This window comes from Rhinolophus hipposideros, assembly GCF_964194185.1.
Source record: "Rhinolophus hipposideros genome assembly, chromosome: 4".
NCBI lineage: Eukaryota > Metazoa > Chordata > Mammalia > Chiroptera > Rhinolophidae > Rhinolophus > Rhinolophus hipposideros.
In genome coordinates, this window is record NC_138050.1 from 47,817,187 (window position 1) to 47,833,016 (window position 15,830).

General features: G+C 36.7%; 1 protein-coding gene across 3 annotated transcripts in view; it reads right to left on the minus strand.

Moving 5' to 3' along the window:
* Positions 1 to 15,830, minus strand: part of ZMAT4 (zinc finger matrin-type 4) — a gene marked incomplete at its 3' end in the record, with an annotated part of 331,176 nt that overhangs the window by 26,605 nt on the left and 288,741 nt on the right. For 2 of the 3 annotated variants that reach the window (XM_081045862.1, XM_081045864.1), the window contains one exon: positions 11,984 to 12,080. In XM_081045862.1, coding sequence (XP_080901988.1) covers positions 11,984 to 12,080 — 97 coding nt within the window. Of the gene's footprint in view, positions 1 to 11,979; positions 12,081 to 15,830 lie in introns of those variants that run through there. The other variant, XM_081045863.1, reaches the window with a different exon arrangement.

Genomic DNA, 15,830 nt, shown 5'->3' on the forward strand with positions numbered 1-15,830 from the left:
TTCCTAAAATTGCAACATAAGGCCACCGTTACAGTCTGTCACATCCTTTTATGGAAATGGAGAAATTACTCACAATTAGCAAGGAACATTTTGGAATGATATTCACTACTTTCGTGGTCTTTAGTCATTGAAATCCTGTGTTGGCCTCAACCCTAATTAAACAGTGGGGAAAGGAAAGACTGTTGTTGAACATCCAGTGTGGGCACAGGATGAGATATTTTAATCAAAAGATCCATAAATAACCCTACTTCGAGGTTAAAAGAAAAATTACCTGCATGGATAGTAAAAAAAAAGAAAAAATTGCTTTAGAACACAATAAAGCCATTCTTTTTATGACTATCAGACTGAGTTTTACTTTTATCTGTGCACTATCTTACGGAACAAATCATTTGCTATCAATTCCTACAACCATACACCAGAAAAAGTGTCATAAGCATGAAGAGAGTCTAATTAGAGTGATTTTCAACAGAAGTTGGACAGATAAACATTTCTAATCTTCATTCTTTGATCAAAATGTCACTTATTCTTAATGCAATTTTCATTCCTGGTTTCTTCCCTCACTTAATAGCAGTGAAATTTCCTATCAAGTGTTACAATATTATAATCATCATATATAAGTAATAAGTACTCTTTAAGAAAATCCAGAACATATAAAGTTTTGAGTGAATAAAGCAGTTTCCTTTGAGTAAGGTCTTAAAAGGCAAAGCTTTTATGACTGCCTATACAACAAAACCTCCAGATGATAAGTGGACCAAATTCCATTCACAGAAATAAACTCTCTAGACTAACTATAGAAATATCACTTGCATGGTTTAGAAGGCTGGTTAATTAGTTACTTGATACTGAGTTTCTTAAGAGTTAGCTTTGAAATGGAAGAGGCCTCTCCAATGCATACATATATTGAAAAGCAGTAATAAACCTTTTACTTGCACTGATGTTTTCCTGACATACTGGTATGTGAGAGCCTGACTCCTTTCCCATTACTTTTAGAAGGGGAACAACAGATGTTGGCCACTAAATTTCCTGGCTGCTGTGAATCTCTCGGGTTACATTTCGACCTAGTCTCTCTTTTCCATGGGCAGCACATTTTTACCTTCAAGACTCTTACATAATATGGAATAACACAATTATGACATCAGCTTCTAAGACTAAGAAATAGAAACCTATCTAGTTGGCTTGCAGTTGGCTTTCAAGCCTTCTCAGTATGGAGGCTGCTGAGAAATCTGAAGCTTCCCATACTCACTTGCCCTGAGTAGGAATTATACTAAACCTAAAGCTGGATTTAAAATGAGAAACTTCAGAACGCCCAGTGAAACCCGCCTGCAACAGAGACTTTGAAGTGTTCTTTCTCACACAGAGACTCAAGGGCAATAGATTCTAATTGAGTAAGTTGTCTGCCCAAGAAAATCTTAGCCATAAATAAGTTTATCTTATTTAACACTGGAAAGATATAAAACTGAATCTATTATTTGAACTTTATCCATTACCAAGGAAATAAAATCACAGGTCTGAAACTCATCTATTTAAAGCTATTATAAGACCTTTGTGTTAAAACAGAAATAAGTTCGGTGGTGACAGTTTTAGAAATCCAAAAGAGTAAAGTGCACATGTCATCGTGTTAGGTGTCTTTAGAAGAAAGGGCACTTAAATAAGGAAGAGAAAAGACAGCTATATCTCTGGAGAGTATAAAAGCATCAGAGGCTGTGGGTAGAACTTTGAACAAATTGTGTCCTGAGCTTGAAATATCACCCACATTTCTGAAAGCTAGCTTTGTAGATTTCGATTTGTATTTGACTACTCAGCATGAAATAGACTGAGATTTTTCTGTGACCCTGAGAGTTATCAAAAACACACAATTCCTATTTGCTGTTAAGGACTATTCAGAGTGACAGATATATGTGACTATAATGATGTTTATATACATTTATATTCTGACTGAGGTCCAGATTCTGCTTGTATCTGGCAAGTCAGAACACAATATAGAATGGTCTAGATAATACTAACTCAAAGAAAAAAAAACCCAAAATCTTCAAAAGGTTTGTCATTAAGTTATAATTGAAATAACAGTAGTTAACATTTAAAGAGGTGTCTATATATGGAGAACATTTGTTTTTTTGAGAAAATCCTTCCAATCAAAGACAGAGATTTATCAAATGTTGTGACTCAAAGTTGGATTTAATCAGTTAATATTGAAATTAATCAGAATCTAGTATGAGAAGAAGCATATAGATACCTGAGTAGAAAGGATACATGTATTTTTTAAAAATGATAAAGTGAAAAATTCAAATCGGGAAGAAATATGAGCTCCATATAATCAGAGTGGTAAAGAAGCTCTATCCAGGTCATCCCCAAAAATATTGGGAGGATGATTTTAGCAAGTTCAACCAGGAGCACAATTCAATTCATTTTATTTATTTTCAAGGTTTATAATCCAGGGTCTTTGGAGAATAATGTGCTAACACGTGATGACTGACAAAATGCAACAGGTAATCAGACAGCTGGATAAACTAGGAAGCCTGGGTAGGAATCGGGGTATAAAGACCACATGTAATTGGGAACATTCAGAAAGTGTTTGCTCTGCTATTGCAAAATTGAATATCAAGCTTGAAACTATTGTATACAATGAGGACTTGGAACAGGCTGAAGGCATAAGACCACAAGAAACCCAGGATGAGGATAGTCCTTGAAGGCCTGTCTTTAATTACTTTTAACATCCCATTGTCTGGTTAAGGTCAGTGTGGGGTCTAAACCCTGAGAAGAACTGAGTTTGTTTGTGAGAGTCCAGAAGCCACACCTCGGGGCAATAAACTAAAGTTTGCTATGAAGGATTCTGGGACAATCTTATAGAAGTACTTGGGAGAGACGAAGTACTGAGCATTACCTCAACACTCATCTCCCATTCCTCAAGGCCCATTTCAAAGGTAATTTCATTAATACTGAGTGATAATATAACTAACACTTCATGCCATGTACTGTCTTAGTATTTTTGTTGTTCTCAAAACTCAATCCTCAGCACAGTCAGTTTTAGTAAGCATTTGTATAATCTGTTATACTTTACTAACATGAAAACTAAGCCAAAAAGAGATTTTAAGTAACATGCTCAAGGTCGCATATTTAGTAGAAGATAGAACCCGGATAGAACTCTGATTGTCTCATTCCCAAATCACTTTGCTGAAACCACATTACTGTACTCAGTCCACAATAACCTTTGATGGTACCCAGCCAGATGCAATTTCTTCTTCATGTGAATTCCAGCAGCATTTTGTACCCTTATATTTACCATATCCTATGTTGATTTTAATTTGAGTATGTGTTCTATCTCCTCAACTAGATTATAAACTTGTTGAGAGGTAATAACTATCTCTGTATCCCCTACCATTATCCCCAAGGCCCATTTTAATGTCCTACATAGTAGGTGCTCAATAGATTTTGATTGTGGCATTGAATTAATTGGGGTGAGGGGATGATTTATCCAATCATTCACACTATTACCCCATCCACACTATGAAATTCCCAGCTTCAAAATGGATGTACTCAATCTTCTCCTGCACCCCAAAGAGAGGGGATACAGAGCTGGACTCAGTAACACAACCAGGGGCATATTTTCATTCCCATTTGCCCTCCTCCCCCTACTTTCCCAACAAAATCTATGTATATGAAGTGTGCTCCTTCATTTATTTCATTGCATTTCCTGGCATCCTATGTTTCATGATAACTTTTAAGAGATTAGAAAAATGCTGGCCAAATTCAATATTTTACAAAAGTTTGGTTGGAATAAAAGTTGATGGCTGCTAAATATAGTTTACAAATAAACATACTCTAATTTCTAATTAACTTTGGTGAAATATGTGAGAAGTGGTTACAGTAACTTACAGAAGACCCAGAATGAGAGCAAGTCCAGAAGCGTGGACTGTTCAGGCAAGAGGCCAAGGTGTGTCCTTTCGACTTCCTCTTACTTTGTCCCTGTTTGCCTGAGAAGCCACCAGAATGTGTGATCTGTATTCATAGCATGGAATAAAGCTCAAATAAGCTTTTTTCTCCCCGTTCTCCTTATACAACCAGTGCCACCCCTTTTGCCCCAAGTGATCAGCATTTGGAAAGCCCCAGCCTTTTGTTTAAGAACAGAATGAACTAGCCTCTAGGATCCCTTTCCTCTCACAGAACTTAACTCTTAAAGGGTTGGTCAGCTCTGGGTCACCCAGCAGTAGAGAAGTAAACACTAAAGAAGAATTATTTTACAGCCAATCTTCTGCCAGTTGAAAAATATTCAAAAGTTAAAGAAGCTAAACCTCAAAGTCATAAAATAAGAGAATGTTAGAATTGATAGAGATCTTGACTACTCTATATTTCAACCCGCTAATGTTTCAAATGAAGACATTGAAACTCAGTGAGGGAACATGATTTGTTCAAAGCCACACAGGGAAAGAAAGAACTACTGATACGTGTAACAATGTGAATGAATCTCAAAAACATTATGTTGAACAAAAGAAGCCAGGAAGAGAAGAAAGCATACTACATTATTGTGTTAAGTTCTAGTGCAGGCAAAAACCAAGCTATGGTGACAGACATCAAAAAGTATTTGGCTGGAGTAGGCTGCTGGCTGAAAAGGGGCCCAAGAGAATGTTTGAGGGTTATGAACATGTTCTATATCTTGATTGGGCCGGTAGTTACATGGTGTATAAAGTATCAAAGCCATCACACTCTATACATCAAATCTATGCATTGTATTGTATGTAAAATGCATCTCAATAAACCAATTTCAAATAATTGTTTAAAGTTGTTAAAAGGGACTCTGGCTGTCTGCCTCCCAGCCAAGTTTGTTGGGCTCCACCACCCTCCTTCCAGTTCTTTTCTTTCTTTCTTGATGCACTTTTCAAAACCAAGTCAGGTTGGTGATTGGTACTGGAGGACTATCTGAAGCAGCATGACAAAGAACATGAGAGGTTTCAATGGGGTCCAAAGTAAAATCTGGGGCATTAAATCATCAGCTTGGAACCACTCTGGAGATAGCCATGACTCACGCAAATTTCAAGCAAGATAAAATAATGCAATAATGATTACAAGTTCCTCAAGAAGGAGGGGGATAGGAAATGAGTAAGCTAAGGAATATTAGGTGTCATCGGGAATTCTAAAAGTAATATGAAAGAATGCAAGTGCTCCCTATTTAGTTCTTTTCAAGCCTGCAAAAGTCCCAATTTATTCACATACTGTAATTATAATGTATCTCTTGGTATGGCATATATAGCAAAATCATGCAAGTGAGACTTTGAAAACATAGAGCTGTCAAAATTGCCTGTGCGTTTGTGTTTTATATACAAAGGGTGCCAAAAAAATGTATACACATTTTAAGAAAGGAAAAACTGTATTAAAATTGTAACATTCAATATATAGAGATAACAAAAGATGAGTACAAGTCATGTGTACTCTGTTTTCGGCACCCTCAGTATAGAGGGATATATAGTAGGGTCTTTGTTTGTTTTTGTGTTTTTCCTGGCTTCCCTGGAATTCTTCTCTCTATAGGCTACTGTCTCTTCCATTTGAGAAGTTGGACTCTGTTTCATCAGAGGCCTTTCTCAGACAAGGGAGGGCTCTTGACAATAGTGGATTCGAATGTTTGTCTATTAAAAACAGGGCTAACAGGAGAACATTCAGGCCATGCCACATCATCCTTGCGCTGCATCAGGCACCCTATTCACAGTGAGCTACAAAGATCTGGTGACACTCCATAAGCTCCTCTTCCTGGAAGAGCTATTTTGCACAGCCAGAATCATAAAATATGACAAGCAAAGCAGTGGCCGTGGGTTCTAGATTTTGCTCTTCATTCCAAGCCTTCCCAAGCAGCTTACAAATGATTATCAGCTGAAGGGAAATAACTTCAAGCTCTTTGGGAAAGGACAGTTCTATTTTCAATACTGTCTTATGTCCTGCTCATCTCAGAACTTTACTGATGATACATATTTTATACTTTTCAGAAAATTTTCTTATGAAAAAGATAGCACCATATCACAAGCCCAGCCCCCGTAGTTATTAAAATTCTTGGTTAAGGCCAATAAACCACATTGAAAATTCCACAAAGAATATCTGCATTTTTAGCCATGCTCGTTTTCAAAGAGACGTCTTCTTGGGGTTTCAAGCAACTTTTATTTATCACAAGTGTAGAAGGTCCTTAATTGTTCACATACCTTGAAAAACTATCTTATTTATTATTGTGCACCCCACAGATAACTAACGACTATCCTGAATGTAGGAACTGAATTCCAAGATATTTAAAGCAAATATATTAAAGCTCTGAAAATTAGCCTAAACATCCACTCAATCACTTCACAAATAAATGAATATAATGGGAAACTGAATAACATAAAAGCTTTGTCTGGAAGATTCACCTCATTGGGAAAAATTACAGAAAATCAATGGCTATCACCATTTAAGGCTTGTCTTCAAAGGAAATATTATAGCAAGTGTAGAAATTGCTGCTAAGTTTTCATCAGTCTGATTTATTCTGTTAGACACTTGTGTCGCATTTTCGACCAACTGAAGTATCAAAGTAAGTAATGACAACTTTTATATCCTTTATGTCTAGGTAATATACTGTCCTAAGGCTTGAAGTCAAATTTAAGTATATTATGGGGAAATTGTTCATTAGTCCCTGGCATGTACTCATCTGCCTTTAAATTTCATTTTGATCATTTGTATTAATTGACAGACTAGATCCCCTGGAAATCCTGAAAAATCTACTAATAAGCAATTGCTGTATATGTCACGATCATTTGCATTTCTAAACCTTTAATCTCATTAGCTACTCAATATTTCTCTTGATGTTTAGGAATGGAGCAAAATTTGACTGCCATTTTACTGTTTATGACATTTTCCAAAAAAAGAAAAAAGAAAAAGAAACAATCCTCATTGCTACTAGTAAAGAGCAGTATCATAATATTATTATTTAAGTATTATTAAACACTAATAGTAAGATGGTCAATAACCTGACTTCTACTCTTGGCTCTGCTAACCAATTCTTTTGGGGGCCTTGGACAAGTCACTTAACTTCTCTGAGACTCAATTTTCCAACCTACAAAATGGAGACACGAACATCTGATCTATTACAAGGATGATGCTCATATGAGATATAACACTTTCAAAGCATTTCAACGTGTGGCTTTACTCTAGTGGCACAGGAGTTCCACTCCAGTCATCAGTCGTAGTATCATTACCATCATCACCATCTTCTCCATCATTATCTACAGCAGCACCCCTGTCCTTACTGGGATGGGCACAGCAAGAAGTTGCCCAGCAAAATGTGACTGAAGGGATACTTGTGGAATAAGGCAAGTAGGTTTCGCATTGTATTACTTTCCTAGGGCTGCCCTTAAAAAGGTACCACAAACTGGGTGGCTTAAACACACACACGCACACACACCAGAAATTCATCTTCTCACAGTTCTAAAGAACAGAAGTCAGAAATCAAAGTGTCAGCAGGGCACGCTTCCTCCTTTCAAAAGCTGTAGAGGAGAATCCTTCCTTTTGTCTTCCAGGCCCTGCTGGGTTCTGGTGTTTCTTGGCTTGTGGAAACACAACCCCAACCTCTGCCTATGTTTTCACATGGACTTCTTCTCTGTGTCATCAAATCTCCCTTTCCTTTCTCTCATAAAGACAGCAGACATTGGATTTAGGGCCAACCTTAAATCGAGAATGATTTCATCTCAAGATTCGTAACTGTTTACATATACAGAGATCCTATTTACAAATAAGGTAATGTTCTGCGGTTCTGCGTGGACATAATTTGGAGGGCACATTGCTAGCTCCGACAAAATGGTAAAAGCTCACTGGGGACCTGTTTTAAGAATGTTAAGGCTGAATTCAGGATAAGTAGGAAAGAGTACAAGTATCATGAGAAAGGCCTGGAAAGTGGATGCACATTTGTCATGTTCTTGTCATCACTAATCACTTACCTATCAGGGAACTGAGACTTACAGATTTGTCAGTACCCGAGATCACTCAGTGGTAAAGTTGTACTAGAAATAAAACCTCCTGATTCAAAATTCAGGGCTATTACCACATCGTTTAATGATCTTTATTCACCTCAACACTTTTCTAAAAATTATTGGAAAAAAATATAAATATAAGACCTTGAAAATTGCTGATGCCTTCTTATTTATGTTGTTTTAATTGGTCAGGTGAAAACAGTTAAGAACCATTTGGCTGACTTCCATTTTCAGCTCTGATGGAATAATTGGTATAACACTAACTTTTCATGTGAGAACAAAATAAAGCTGGATAAAACTCACAGCAAAAAAAAACTTTTTAAAGCTTTGAAGAGTTTGTGTAGCTGATATTGGTATACTTTAAGGAAAATATTAGTAACCAAGAAAGACATATCATGATGACAAAAGGTGACAAAAAAGTGCCAGTTCAATAAAAATATATAAAAACATCCTAAATTTGTAAGCATCTACGCATATACTTTTAATATACATTTTTAAAAAGAATTAAGAGGTCACATAGGCAAATCCATACTTATAGCGGGAGGTTTTTAACTACCTGTTTTTCACGGCAATGAGAAGCAGGCAAAATCCAGTAAGGGCGTAAAAACTTGAACAAGATTAAGAAATCAAATGTAATTGATGTATAGAAACATTTACCCAATTAATAAAAAAGACACATACTTTTCAAGTGAGCATGGATATTATCAAAATTGACCATATGCCTCAGGCAACGAGATAGTCTACTCAAATTTCTATGGGTTGAAGTCATTTAGCATATGTTCTCTGACCACGGTAGAATCCAGGCACAACTTAATTGCAAAAAAAATATAAACAGAAAAATCATCCAAATATTTTCAAGCGAAACACTTCTAAATTAACTATGAATAAAGGAAGAAATCATAGTAAAAATTAGAAAATAAATTTAAATAAATAATAATGAGAATACAACATATTAAAACTTCTGGGATGCAAAAATAAATAAATAAATAACTGGCAGAACATAACTAAAACAATCTGCTGTGACACATTAAGAGTCTCAAATTTACACATTAGAAAAAAACATTGCAAAAATTAATAACCTATACTTTGATATTAAAGAACTAGGGGGGAAATACAAATTCATTCCAAAGGGAGTAGAAAGAAGGAAATAATTTTTTTAGTGATAGAAAAGAATGGTATATAGAGAAAAATCAACAAACCCCAACATTCGTTCATTAAAAAAAGCTAATGAAGATTGATACACTTCTGACCAAAGTGATCAAAACAACAAAAAAAGGAAGAGACACAAATAAACAATATCAGGAATGAAAAATATCCTACACACATTAAAAATAAAATTAGGGGATCTCATGCACAACTTTATATTAATACATTTAAAAGTAGAGATAAAATGGGCAAATTCATTGAAAAACAACTATTAAAATTGAGACAAGAAGAAATAGAAAATATGAATAGTGCTCTACTAAAGAAATTAAATCTGTATAATCTCCAGGCCAGATGGCTACATCATTGAGTTCTTCCTAATATTTAAGTAATAAAGAACAGTAGTGTACCACAATGTCATTCAGGGATTAGAAAGAGAGGGAACACCTCTCAACTTGTTTAATGAGGCCAGCATAAATTTGATAACAAACCTGACAATAATATTATAAATAGAATCATGGAGCAATCTATTCCATAAACAAAGACACACACACACACACACACACACACACACACACACACACACACACTATCCAAATTAGGTATCAGGGCAGATGAAACAGGCATGTGGGACAGAGCTATTACAATTATTTTCTTCACATTTTCCTCATTTCACTCTTCAGAAGGAGAGCAACCCGTGCTTTTGAGGAAGAAAAGAACTGTCTTATTTATTGGGAAGAAGGCAGCACAGTAGGAGACATACCCTTGGGAAGTCACATATATTCATTAAATCCCACCAGGGAAGTGATGCCCTCTTTTTCAAAATTCATTACAGTACTCTCTATTGGCAGGCCTCCATTCCAGGCTTGTGTGTGTAATGGAGTGAAATGGAAGTGGTAACAGCATGAGTCAGACACTAGGTTCAGTCCCAGCTCTGCCCAGCTCTGTCGGCAAGGCCAGGTTGGATAAGTTTCTTTGTCTTTCTGAGCCTTAGTTTTCTAATATATTAGGTTGGTGCAAAAGTAATTTTGGGTTAAAAGGTTAAAAATAATTGTACAATTACTTTTGCACCAACCTAAAAAAATAATGGGTTGAGGTAGTTACCGGAATTAAATGAGATAATAGATGTGAAAATGCACAGCATAGATTCTGACACATAAAGTTTTATACATACACATAGAGAGACAGAGGTTTTCCTGAAGCTGGAGATACTGTCTGCATTAGTTATGCATGTTTACATGACTCATGCCACTTAAAGGCACTATTGCCTACCTTTTTCTATTTATTAAGAGCAATAAATACATGCCCCTAAAAGATTATCATTTATTGTTGCAACTACTTGTAATGTGTCTGTGTGCACATCTGATGCATGTTAACAAGAATGCATATGCTGCCTCTTACAACATAGTAGTTAGAGAGATGATGAATAGACTATTTTGCGGGGGAGGGTGACAGCATTGTCCAATAATCAATACAAGTGCTCTACGTACTCCAAAACAAATCAGAGGAAATCTCCTTTTTGAAGAATCACCTTGATAAAAGTATTCTGGGGTGGATCAGATTAAAACAAGTCATGAAAGTGGCTTTGACTCATGAGACAGCACAATGCGATGAAAATACTGAGTGTCAATAACAAACTCTAGGCTTACATTTCCTTACTGAAGCCAGACTCTCTATACCCTATGTCTTTAAAATATCCTTGCAAATAAATTTGCTAGCCTGGAATGTGCCTTCTTCCTATCCCTGCCTGGAAAACTGTTACTTATTTTTTAAAATCATACATTTATTCAATCAAAAATGTTTATGAAGCCCTTAATATACATGCAGTGCTATGCTAGGCACCGGAGCTCTGATGGGGAATGGAATCAGACTGTCATCTCATCTTTCTGGGCAGCCTCTGCATCTGTGGCCCTATATAGCTTGCCCTGGTTGCTCCCTCCCTGGTACTCAGAGCTCTGGGAGTCCACATGGCATTAGAGAACAATCTATGTGTTTCTAAGGCTACCTCCCCAGACTGGCAGGCAGCCCCACAAGAGGAAGGCTTGAGTCAATTCATCTTTTCTCCCTCAGTGCATACCTCGGAGTCTGACACATAGTGGGCGCTCAATAAATGTTTGTTGAATAAATCATTTGTTATTCATAAAGCCTTGGTACAGTCCAATCTGTTAAATGATTCTGATAACGAATATGAGAGAAACGAAAACAATTACACTCAGGAAAATTATGTATTTTTGACATATTCCTTATTTTTCCTATTTTATTAGATTTTATCAGCAGCCCTAGCAGCTACTTTAAAAATGTTAATGTTATTAATTCTTTAAAAGATGCGCAGTATAGATACAGGTAAAATTATGCCTGATCAGCCTTTTCAGGTTTAAAATCATAAGGATTTTTTGAAAAAATAATAAAATGAGCTTCCATTTAATTGGAAGTAGTTATATATATGACTGATTTAATACAGCAGATTTGTTAACTTTCTAATCAACAATATTCATCTTGTTGGTAGAAGGCATTCATAGAATTTGACCTAACACTGAGGTCTGGCACACCCTCCAAGTAGAGATAACACAGTTTATTTTAAAAAAACTCTTAGTATAGATCTAAAAGTTTCCTAAGTTTATAAAATTGTGCTGAACTGTCCTTGAAAAATGAATAAAAAATAACCTGTCATAATTTGTGCCAAAAAATGTAGTGCTACGTGGACTCTAGAGGTTTCTGCAGTATAAATATCAAAGGAACTTTGGAGATAAAGAGATGCAGTTTCCATCTATTGATTTAAATAATTACAATGTTTAGTTTTAATCGTCATGCTAAAAATCACATACAAAAGGACTGAAGAGTAAAAGTATGAGAGTACCTACTTGGTCTGATGTTTGGATCCTTTCAGGTGTGCATGGTACTGTTCTATGGAGTTTAGGGAGACACTGCAGATGGTACATCTGTAATTGCGCCTCAGGCCTGTGGACAACAGACAGATCTGATTAGCTGTATCCTGTCATCAACCACCTGAATGAATCCTAGAATCTCCAGAAGTTCAGGGACAGAGTATCTCAGAGGTTATCTGGTCTACCCACCACCAACACTTCAGTCCCTCCTTCCAGAGCCCAGTGACCAGACCCATTGGCAGAAGTCTGACTGTGAATATGTCAGAAGCAGCCTGCTCCATTAATGGGTGACTGACATTAGAACATGTTATTTGAGGTAAAATGTTTTGGGTCATTTTGTAACCCAAACAAAGAAACATTCCACTTTTTCCTCAAGGCATATAGACATAGTTTGTTGTGATATCTGCGATGAAACTTGAGACTCCAGAGAAAAACTCGTCTCAATTCCTCTTGCATCTTTATCGAGAATCAGAAATTCAACTTTAGACATCATTTATTTGGGTAATTCTTCCAGGATCATCTTATAAAATGTAAATACCCAGGAGAAGGATAATATATTAATCTAATTCACTTGAAAGCTTACTTGTACTTTCCACCAGAGAGTTTAAAAGAAAGTTTTTCATTCATTTGTTCATTCATTTAACTAATTCATTAACAGAGTATCAAGTGTGAATCACGCACTAGGGACTCCAAGATGAGGAAGATGCTCTTTGCTTTCAAGAAGTTTAGTAGAAGCCTGACTCCTTTGTCACATTGACTCGTCTAGAGTCAAACACGTTACAAGCGGCTTTAACCAAATTTTAAATACTAACCACAGCTCAGAGACCTACAATGGAATGTATTCCTTCTGCTAGTGTGTCCCATCAGAATAGAAAGAAAAGTAAACTCAGAGTCATGATCTGAAACTTTGGATTAAAATCATGGCTCCAATTGTTTCTGATTGTGTGATCTAGGGTCAGTCATCTAATTTCCTCCTAGCCTCAGTTTCCTCATATATAAGATGAAGACAAGGCCATCTACACCAAGGTTAATGTAAGAATTAAGTGAATAAGATATAGCAAAATGCTTAGCAAGTGAGGATTGTTGTTAATAATTTTGCTCCAAAAGTCTATGTCTTACCATTGCAAAAGTCAGGATATTAAACAATTGTAGCACTTTTTTTCCCCCAGATGAATGCACAGTATTTTCTTTCTAAGGAACAAAATCATTCTTACTTTCCTAAAAAGAAAATAATGCACAGTGTTGGAAGAATTTTGCCACCTGCTACGTGGGTGACTTTATACAAATTATTTGACTTCTCTGTATTTTTGTTTCCTTATATGATTATGGGAGGATGGAATGAGATAAAGCCTGTATAAAAGAGTCTCTAACACATAAGAAGTGATTAACAAATTAGCTATTATTATGATTTTAAAGAGATGTTAAAGTGGAACGCTTTATGTCCCAATGTCTCAAACAAAGCCCTAAATTGAAGTCTTAAGATATAGACGTTAACAATACCCACACTACTAAAGTGAGATATGAGAGCCCCGGTTCAGGACATCCAAAGAAAGTGGTCAAGAACCAGTTTCCACCCCTGAGCTGATAATTTATCACCAGTCTAAAAAAGAGACAGAAGAAAGAAATAGGTAGAGAATTTCTTAAAGGGAGCGATATAGTACTCTGAATTTTACTTACCCTCCTCCATGTGAGATGGGCAAGTCCTATCTCACCTAAACCCTATGGGAAAAGAATTCAATGAGCTACCTAGAGAGCTTGAGTAGCACCTGCTGGCACTTGGGAAGCAGTGTACTGGACTCTTTACACCAGCTACAAGATCCAAAGGGCTAGAGACTGTAGCTGGTTAGCTATTCAGATGGCAAAGTAAGACAGGTGTCAGGATTGCATGCAGCCTGTGTTCTCAGGGCTTGTCAGAGAAAAAGATAGGTGAAAGTGTCTCATAGACCATGTATCTAACATGTATGAGAGAAGGTGGTTTGGTGATGTCTTAGATATTGGTGTTGGGGGCAATGAGACCTCAGGAAAACAATACTAGAAGTGTTTATCCAGGTATCTAGGGGCTTAAAGTGACCCCAGAGGAGAAATTTAGCTCACAGCAAGTAATGCCTACTTCCTACAAAAGCCTTGAAATCCTTCCATTGGAAGAAGAGTCAGTGTGCAAGCCGAGCCAAGTCAGGCAGCATCCATGCTCGCTTTGTATAGGTACCTATCAAGTAATCCTTTATCCGCCTTACCTTTCTCATCTGATACCCTGCATCCCTCAGCCCTGGGGGAACCCGGGATAATCTGCTGTGGTAAAGGAAGAAAAGCAAAAGCCCCGGGCAGAGAAAAACAGAGGAGCCCACCACCCTGTCTTTTCCCACAGCAAATAGCCCAAGGAGAAATGAGCTGAGAGAGGGAGAAAACTAACTTTTAATAAAGTTTGAAGATGTTTTAAAAATATTTTTCTATCTTAGATATATCAATTAATGACATATAACTTTGTATAAATAGGAATGAGAGTAAAGAATGAACGCTTTATTGCTTAAAAGTGAGAGAAAATTCATGAAACGTACCCAGTTTTTATCCCAGGGGTAGAAAAAAATTAATCCCACAAATGACTTGAAAGGGCAGGGGAGGGCAGGAATATGGTTACCTTCTGATTACATCCAATGAAACACTGAACATTGCAGTATCATCAGAATTACTTTGGTGTTGCTAATGTAACAAAGAGCAGAACTTCCTGGATACTGGCAAATTCTTATGACCCAATGCATGTTTCAGAGAAGCCTATTTGACAGTCATATGATAAGCTGGGTTGGCCAGTTTAAGGACTAACTCGTTGTTGTAGTTTCAATCACATAATTGGACACTCTTCCCTAATTGTTCATTTAAGAGTCAATTCAGTTGTGAAAAACAAACAAACAAAAAAAAATGAAGCCACAGATCTCTGGGGTCTTCTTGGGAAGAAACGAAAGCGACTCAGAACTTTCCAGGCATAGTCTAACAGATGAAATAGACAACTGTCGGCTCTCTATTCTCTCAAGCAGTGACTCCCAAACTTCCAAGTGTGGACGCATCTACTGGTAAAGGTGCTAAAATTCAGATTCTCCAGGCACAGCTACTGAAGATTCTGATTCTATAAGCTTTGGACGGGGCCTGAGAATCTACAAGAAGTTTCAGACTTGTAACCCCAATGCCCAACATATACATACACTTTAAAAAGTATTGTCCCATAGTCTCATATGACTTTTGGAAATTTGAATTTGTCAAAACAATACTAGGTCTTTAAAAAAATATTATTCCATAAAGAAGAGCTATGCTTACATCATTTTTCCATTTCACAGGTGTGCATGATTCGGAAAGATTACTGTAGTCACCAGACGCAGAGGCTATAAATTATCACAACGAGCATATGAGTTGTTTGAATCCCTATCCAGGGTTGAGTCATGCTCCTCTTTTATGCATGGAATCAGAATGTGAAAACCCGCTTCAGTCCTTCTTTCTCCAGATTTCTCTATGAATCTTGTCATTATAAAGGTTAACTACTTTTTATATGGGTCCTCTTCAGACTACAGACTAATCAAAAGTCTCCTCGTAACAAACTGAAGTTCAGTTTGGCAACAGAAATAAATATTTATGTTTAAAAACGGGCATTTTTAAGATTACCAACTAGTCTAAAAAATATTCCGATCTGTTGCTTTCAATTACAGTTCTCATGCTCTGCAGCCAAACAGAGGCGTGGGCAGGAAATATCTGGCACTTTATCGGGAGGCAAACTACAGGGAGCATAAACTAGAAAGTCAGTGCATATAAACAAGAACGAAGGCAGAAAAGGGACAGA